At 47.8% G+C, this 8,792-nt stretch overlaps 1 protein-coding gene across 2 annotated transcripts in view; it reads left to right on the top strand.

Annotated features, from left to right (window-relative positions):
• The first annotated feature begins 1,038 nt into the window (after nucleotides 1–1,038).
• The window catches only part of ACSBG1 (acyl-CoA synthetase bubblegum family member 1), a 47,070-nt gene continuing 39,316 nt past the window's right edge, over nucleotides 1,039–8,792 (top strand). The window contains exon 1 of one of the 2 annotated variants that reach the window (XM_007470039.1): nucleotides 1,039–1,368. In XM_007470039.1, the coding sequence (XP_007470101.1) occupies nucleotides 1,289–1,368 (80 nt within the window). In that variant the 5' untranslated portion in view covers nucleotides 1,039–1,288. The remainder of the gene's footprint in view (nucleotides 1,369–8,792) is intronic. The other variant, XM_007470040.1, reaches the window with a different exon arrangement.

The following is an 8,792-nucleotide window of genomic DNA, read 5'->3' as shown; positions in this document are numbered from 1 at the left end:
GCCCCCAAAAGTCATGTACACCCAGAGCCTTGGAGTGTGACCTTATTTGAAAATAGGCTCTTTACAGATATAATTAGTTAAGATGATATCATGCTGGATTAGGGTAGGCCCTAGTCCAATGACTGTTGTCCTTAAGAGAAAATAGGGACCTAGACGCAGAGGGCAGACCGTCATGTGGAGACAGAGGCAGAGACTGGAGGGACACATCCACCAGCCAAGGAACCTAAGGATTGCTGGGAACCACCAGAAGCTAGAAGAGGCAAAGAAAGATTCTTCCCTAGAGCCTTTAGAGAGAGCATGGCCCTAATGACCCCTTGATTTCAGACTTCTGGCCTCTAGAACTGTGAGAGAATACATTTCTCTTTTAAGCCACCCAGTTCGTGGTACTTTGTTCCCGCAGGGAACTAGTGCAGTCTAAGGGGGAGATTTCTGGTACTCAGAGAAAGCCCCCGGCCACACGCCGTGCCCTATGTGAATTTTCCACACCTGTTTACAGATACCTGCAAACCCACCATCAATACTCTTCTTTCCTTTAGCTGATGGAACAGATCCACGCTTCTATCTTGGTGCCCCTGGGTGGTCACGTTCCTAGGTCCTCTATCACGTCTGCTTCAGTGTAAATGCTTCTGTCAACTATATCATAGTCCTCAGGGTTGGAAATGTCTCTTTCCTTCCCCTGGACTGGGGTTCCTTGAGGGCAGGAGCCACAGGTCCTCCTCGGATCTCCAGCCTCCAGTGCAGGGCCTGGGGGAGGTGGGCTGTGCGGGTGAAACCCCTTCCTGGGGCTGCGTCCAGCCGACGGTGGGGCAAGGTTGCAGGATGTGGGCAGTCGAGGTTAGCAGCCACTGCAGGATCTGAATCCAGATTGGTGCTGAGAACCCCTTGGGCTATGACGTGGCCTTTTAAAGCCAGTGAGGAGGTTTTCTGGGGGCCCAGAAGCCCTGAGCCCATTGGCCAGACTTCCTGGGAGAACCAGAGTGGATTTGCATGAAAAAGAACACTGGCTTCATTGAAATTCTCCTCGTCTTGAGTGAAACAAAATCACAAAGAAAAGGAAAGTTTTAATACTGAGCAACTTCACCGCTGAGCGGTGTTTTGAGCTTCTAAAAATAGAGAGGAAATGGGTCTCTTTGGGCCACTCTAGTCACTGCCTCCCCAGCCACCCCCCACCAGCCGGTCAAGGCCAACCTCTCGTGCAGTGGGAGACGGCTCTCTCTCCAGCAGATGCCCGCGGCGGGTGCCGTGCACTTCTGGAGCCGGACGCAGCTGTCCCCCGCAGGACCCCAGCATGCCAGACAGCAGAGTGACCCCGAAGGAGAGCCGGCTGGATGCGAGCCTGGGGACCACCCAAGAACACTTGGGAACCAGGTAAGTTGGAGGCCGGTCTCTGTCCATGGAGCCTCTGGCCGAGCTCTGGACTTGACTGCTGTGTGAACCTGGGCAAGCGGCTTCACTCTCTGAGCCTCAGTCTCTTCATCTGGGAAATGAAGGGAAGGGTCTGGATGATCTCTAAATGGAAAAAGCCCTGGATTGGGACATGTGTCACTTGAAACTGTCTACTCCCCTGTGTGGCCAAGAGGGGCTCAACCGAGCAATGGGGGCATGAGTAGGGGCTGCAGGTGGGTGGAGGAAAGTTTTCAGTCAATAGGAATATTTCCGTCTCCTCAAGGGGGCCTTTGGCATGTGCGGTCAATGACAGGCAAGGACAGGGGAGAGCCAGAGGATCCGGCTCCAGCTTGCTGTGTGACCTTGCTGGGTCCCTGCGCCTCTCTGGGCTGCAGCTTCCCTGTGTGTACATGAATGCACTGGTTGAATTTTCCCCAAAGCCCTCCTGCTGTATGTGTTCTGCTAATCTGTGATTCAGAAGAAGCGGGTTCAATTTGTCAGCCATTCACTAGTACCCACTCTGGCCCAGGCCCTGTCCATCCGAGGAGTGGGAAGATCCTGAGAAGTTAAGACCCAGTCCTGGCCCAAGGAGCCCCCAACCAGGAGGCAGGGAGAAGGCAGACTCATGGAACCTCAGGGTCCAGATGCCTGTGGTCTGTGCCCAGGAGGAACACAGGCCAAGAGGAGGAGGGAAGCTTCTAACGGGAGACTCTTGAGACAGGCCTTGGATGGTCAGGAGGGCACTAGCAGTCAGAGAGGAAGGGCCATGTGGGAGGAGGGGCCAGCATTGCCATGGTGAGAATATGCGAAGCAAGACGGGGAACTCAGGGAAGGGAGAGGCCTGGGTGGCTGGAGTGTGGAAGGGGAGAAGGCAAGGGAGAAATGCCAGGGGCTGAGCCCTATGCGGAGAAGTTGCCAGGGTTTGAGCTACAGAGTGAATGGCCATTGTTCTCAATGAGGGGTTACGAGGAAGGAAAGATGGAGCAAATGGAATAAATGTGAAAGTGCCTCACAGGCAGAGGCCCCTCCCAGGGCTGGAGGCCTGGGCCCTGCCCTGGGTCTGCCAAGAACGGAGAATGGACTCCTGTCCTGCCAGAAGCAGGGGCTCCTTACTTGCAAGACCTCCAAGGGCATGAGGTCCAGCCCCCTCCCTGGGAGGGTCAGTGGGGCCCTCAAGGTGGGCTGGCTGGAATTCCCTCACCCTGGGGAATGGGCTCACAGAGACCTGGACCTGCTTTGCAGACTCCATAAAAGAGAAGCAGCAGAGAGCCCCAGGTTGGGGCAGGGCTGGGAAGGGTAGGTAGGTGAGGAGCCCTGTGAGGGAAGAGAGGGCTGAAAACTCAGAAGGTCAGTCCCCCTGCTTTCTTGCTTAGTGACTTCGGGTAAGTTGTTGAGCTTCTCTGAGCCTTAGTATCACCGTCTGTACAAATGAAGACAAAAACCCTGACCACTATTAACCCTGCAGAAAATTTGGACAGATTCTATCAGCTGGTGTGTATGAAATGCTTTCAAAGGCACAAGGGCCACCCCTCAAAGGCATAGTGAACCTCCTAGCAATGCCTGGGAATTCTCTTAGCAGGCTGTGGGTGCTCATGCTTTGGGTTCCCATCCAGCTCTGCTCTGGACCTACTCTGATTCTCGGCAAGTCACCCTCTCTGAGCCTCAGTTTCTCCATCTGTGAAATGGGGATGAGAATGCCTGCTCTGTCGGCCTTGCAGAGTAGTCATGAGGAAAGAACTTTGAACCCTTGTTTAATATTGTTCTCAAGTAAGAGGCCGTTACAGCTGCTGTGATGCCCCTCCAGGCCAGCCCCAGCAGCAAAGGGCTCTATCTCAGGCTTGCCTATCTGTCCTGGCCTTGTGGCCATGGGCTGGCTGCTGCTCCTGGCGGAGGGTGGGCCTACATTCCTCCAATAACCTGAGAGGGGCCTTATCTTACCCCCTTCCCCTTCCCAGGGTTGCCGAGGGGAGGCCAGAGATCAGGGAGGTGGAGACTGGGAAGAGGAGGGTTTGCACACCAGGCTGACCCACATGAATTCCCTTTTGTGCCATACCACTTGCAGGGTTGGAGGGAGGGAGCCGGGCCAGGGCCAAGAGAGTCTGGGTCTGCTGGGTTGGAGCCAAGACGGGTCAGGCGCTGATCTGGCAGCTTGTGCTCTGTGTCCTTTGAGGCTGCAGCTGTACACCATGCCATCCATCAGGAGTACCCATCGGAGTAGCCCTGTTAAACTCTCGGTGCAGGAGGGACACCAGCCTCCCTGAGCCTGAAGAAGCCCAGGTTGGAGGAAGGGCTTCAGAAGAACCAGAGAAGGGGACAGTTCATCCTGGGTTTGAAGGGTGGTTGATGCCCTTGTGGTAGGCAGGGGCATCCTGTGGACTGAAGCTGTGGTTGTGGAGGAGTTACAGGTGGCCGTCAGACCAGTCAGATTAACTCCTAAGCTAACTCCTAGATCTGGATAGGCTGGTGTGGCCAGACTAGGGGCAGCCAGGCATGAGGGCTGCCAGAGCCAGAGGAAGAGGTAGAGAGGAGCCCTGGCAGGCGTGGAAGCAGTAGAAGCAGAAGGAGAGCCTAGTTTGGGGAGGTGACTCTGGCAGCAGTGAATACAGGCTGGAGTTGGGAGGCAAACTCCAGGAGAAGGGAGCCTGCAGAGTCGAGTCTGGCCCAGGGAAGGATGGTGAACTCTGAACTGACCATATTCCCCCTGGGCTCCCAGCTGCCTCTCCCAGCCCTGCCTGCTCAAAGACTGGGTGCCGAGAGGAGTTTCCTCAGAGCCAGGAGTGTGGGACAGGCACAGGAGGCTGCTGCAAGCCCAGTGAAGAAGGCTGTTCTCACTGATAAAGCTTTCCAAGGATGATAGGGAGTGAGCTCCCCATCTCTGGGGTGTGCAAGCCTGGGAGGAACAAACCTAATGCAAATGCTATGGAAATGATACAGGCATCCTTAAGAATATGGAATATCCAGGGCCTTCTAGTTTTCCCAACTTCCTCCCCCTCACTTCTCCATAATATGAGAAATGGTTACCGTAAAGTTACCTTTTCCCTCTTATTTTGGTATCTTTTTTATCTATCTGTTTTCATAAGTATACATTCATCTATTCAAAATTATTTATTGTTGAATATGTCAGGTACTATGCTAAGAGAATATCATAGAAAACAAAACAAGCCCCTAACTTAAGGAATTAACATACTTGCAGCAAAGACAGACATGAACAAATAATTATATAATTATCTTTTTTTTTTGTAAATTTATTTATTTTTGGCTGCTTTGATTCTTCATTGCTGCATACGGGCTATCTCTAGTTGCATTGAGCGGGAGCTACTCTTCGTTGTGGTACGCGGGCTTCTCACTGTGGTGGCTTCTCTTGCTGTGGAGCATGGGCTCTAGGCGTGCGAGCTTCAGTAGTTGTGGCACGCAGGCTCAGTAGTTGTGGCTTGCAGGCTCTAGAGCGCAGGCTCAGTAGTTGTGGCTTGCAGGCTCTAGAGCGCAGGCTCAGTAGTTGTGGCTCATGGACTTTGTTGCTCCGCGGCATGTGGGATCTTCCCAGACCAGGACTTGTACCCGTGTCCCCTGCATTGGCAGGCAGATTCTTAACCACTGCACCACCAGGGAAGTCCCAATAATTATACAATTACTTATTAAACTATAAGTGCAAAAGGTGCCATGAAAGAATTAAGGAGAAAAAGGAGGGAATGTGGTCATTGCCACTGAATTGCATACTTAAAAATTATTAAAATGGAAAATGTTTAATTTCTTAATATCTGACTCGGAGGTTGGTGAAGTCTTCCTTGGGAAAAGTAACATTTAAGCTGAGACCTGAAAGAGGAGTAGGAGTTGGTGGGGAAAGATGTTTCTAAGAAAAGGGCATAGCGTGTGCAAAGACCCTGAGGTGGGAAGGAGCTTGCAGCGTTTGAGAAACTAAAAGACCAGTTGGCACAGGACACAGGATGTGGGAGTATATTATAAGTACCACAGGAAGGCAAGGTCAAGAGTCCCAGGATAAAGGGCAGGGCACATCCCAGAAGTCAGAATCCCTGGGACAAAGTAACCCTGGGCGTAGACCTCTTTTTTTTTTTTTTTTTTTTAACGATTATTTATTTATTGCATTGGGTCTCAGCTGCGGCATGCGGGATCTTCTCTGTGGCACGCGGGATCTTTTGTAGTGACTCCTCATTGCGGTGCGCGGGTTTCTCTATAGTTGTGGTGCTGAGTGCGTGAGCTCAGTAGTTGTGGTGCACGTGCTCTCTAGCTGTGGTGGGCTGGCTCCGGAGTGCGTGGGCAGGCTTCTCTCTAGTTGTGGCACATGGGCTCCAGAGCACGTAGGCTCAGTAGTTGCGGCGCCTGGGCTTAGTTGCCCTGTGGCGTGTGGGAACTTAGTTCCCCAACCAGGAATAGAACCCTCATCCCCTGCACTGGCAGGTGGATTCTTAACCACTGGACCACCAGGGAAATCCTGGTCCTAGACATCTGAATACAAGTCTGGATGCTTTCAGGATGCAGATGAGCCCAGGCCAGCACTGAGTTCCTGCAGGGGCTGTAGAGTCACTGGCTGGGGTCAGTAGAGCCCAAGCTGGCCTGGAGTCAGAACGCTGGGCCAGAAGCTGACTCACTCTGTCCCTAGGCAAGTCCCTGAATGGTAGGCTCTCAGGCCAGTGGGGATTTTTTAGGTCACTGAGTCTAACCCACTCTGTCACAACATTCACATATTGTCAACCTACCCTGACTTGAATACCTCCAGGGATGAAGAACTCACTACTTATCTCTTTGTCCTGCAAAAGACACGGGCAGCGGTAGTGGGAGAAAGTCCTATATCACCCTGGGTTCTATGAGTGCCCCCTGGGTCCTGGCTCTAGCCCTCCTCCCCAGGCAGCCCTGGCTCCTTGCAAAGGAGCTGGTGAGGAACATTTAAAGTCAGGGCTGGGAAGGTGCTTTGGAAACTGCAAAGGTCACACCATGTGAAGGACATCTAGGACCTAGCTTGGACTCTAGCTCCAAGCAGCTGTAAAATAAAAATTTACATCTGCAAAATATAATAGGTTGTGTGTAAGCAAAATTTTCATATAGTGAAATGTACAGTTATGAGTATAATTTGATGACTTTTGACAAAAAGTATATACCCCTGTAATCAACAACTCAATAGAAATATAGAACATTTTCATCAGCCCAGAATGTCCTCTCTGCTCCATTCTAGTCAACTCTCACCCCCATTTGTCCTTAAGCAAACCAGTTTTGAACAGCCACTGTTTTCTGGCTGTTCTTGAACATCGTATAAATGGAATCACACAGTATGTACTTTTCTATGTCTGGCTCCTTTCACTCATCATGATGTTTGCACGATTCCTCCACGTTGTGAAGTGTTTCAGTAGTTCATTCTTTTGTACCGTTGAGTAGAATGCCGCCGAGTGGCTAGACGATGATTTGTTTGTCCATTTTCCTGTTGAGGGCATTTGAGTTGTTTCCAGTTTGGGGATTTTATTAGTAAAGCTGCTACGAACTTTCTTGTATAAGGTTTTCTGTGGACATATATATTCACTTCCTTGGAGAAGACACTAGAAATACAACTGTTGTATCAGAAGATAGGTATATGTTTAAAGAAGCCACCAGAAGTTTTCCAAAGTGGTCATGCCATCACTGAGAGCAGTTTCTGTTGCTCCAAATCTTTGTCAACACTAAATATTGTTAGTCTTTTTAATTTTACCTATTCTGGTGGGTGAATAGTGGTATCTCATTGTGGTTTTAATTTCCCTGATAATGATGTTGAGCTTATTTTCATGTGCTTATTGGCCATTTCTATATCTTCTTTTGTGAAGTGTCTATCCAGATCTTTAGACCAATTTATAATTGTGTTCTTAATCTTTTTATTACTGATTTGCAGAGATTTCTCTGTATATTCTGGATATCAGTCCCTAACTAGATACTTGTATGGAAAATATTATCTCCCAGTTTGTGGCTTATCTTCATTTCCTTAATGCTGTCTTTTGATGAGCAAACATCTTTTTATTTGATAAATCTAATTTATCTAAGTATTTCTTTTATGGTTGGTGCTTTTGCATCCTCTCTAAGAAATCTTGGCCTGTACTAAGGTCACAAAGATACTTTTTTCTATGTGTTCTACTAAAATCTTTAGCCTTTACATTTAGGCCTATGATCCATCTCAAATTAATATTTTCTTTTTTCCCACATTTTTATCCAGTTATTCAAGTGCCATTTGTTGCAAATGATTTTTTTTTTCAGTATTAAATTGCTGTGGCTCCTTTGTTTAAAAAAAAAAAAGTCAACTGTCCATATGTATGGGCCTATTTCTGGATTTCCTTCCACTGAACTATTTTATGTCAACACACGCACTGTCTTCATTACTATAGCTTTATATTAAGTCTTGAATTAGACAGTGTTGGTCTTCCAACTTTGTTCTTTTTTTTTTTTTTTCAAGATTGTTTTGGATATCCTGGGAGCAGTAGACACCTCTAAGATGCTCCTCAATGATTCTTACCTTCTGGATTCTTGTGTAATCCCCTACCCTTGAATGTGGGCCAACCTAGTAACTCATTTCTAAGAAGTAGAATATGGAAAAAGTGATGGAATTTCACTTCAGAGATTTGGTTATAAAAAGACCATGATTTCATTTTTACTGCTCCCTCATTTTCTTACTTGCTTGCTCTGAGGGAGAGACCCAGGTGGCAAGGGCCTGAGGGAACCCTCTGGTCAACAACCAGTAAGGATTTGAGACCCTCAGCCCAACAACCTGCAAGGAACTTAATTCTGCCAACAACCCCATGAATGAGCTTGGAAGCAGATCCTCTCCCAGTTGAACCTTCAGATGAGAACACAGCTCTGGCTGACAGTTTGATGACAACATCACAAGAGATTTTGAGCCAGAGGCACTCAGTTAAGCCACACCTAGATGTCTAACCCACAGAAACTGTAAGAGAATAAATGATTGATTTTTAAGTCACCACGTTTTGGGATACTTGTTACGGAATAATAGGTTGCTAACACAATAGCTCCTTTGTATTTCCATGCAAAATTTAGAATTATCTTGTCAGTCGCAACAAAAAAGACTGCTGAAATTTTGACTGAGACTGAACTGAATCTATATTTCAAGTTGGGGAGAATATCCTGATCAATGAACATGGTATGTATTTCCATTTACTTAGGTCTTTGATTTCTCTCAACTATGATTTGTAGTTTTCAGTTGTAGATGTCTTACACATTTTTTCCTATATTTGTTCCTAAGAATTGTATGGGTTTTGATACCATGTAAATTGTATTTTAAAGTTAATTTTCTAATCATGTGTTATTTATATAAAAATACAATTGATTTTAAAAAATTGACCTTGTATCCTGTGATATTACTAAATTAATTTATTAGTTCTAGTGTTTCTTTCTTTTTTTTTTTTTTTTTTTTTTTT

This window comes from Lipotes vexillifer, unplaced genomic scaffold (assembly GCF_000442215.2).
Source record: "Lipotes vexillifer unplaced genomic scaffold, Lipotes_vexillifer_v1.1 scaffold1484, whole genome shotgun sequence".
NCBI lineage: Eukaryota > Metazoa > Chordata > Mammalia > Artiodactyla > Lipotidae > Lipotes > Lipotes vexillifer.
This window is presented reverse-complemented; position numbering and strand designations above follow the sequence as displayed.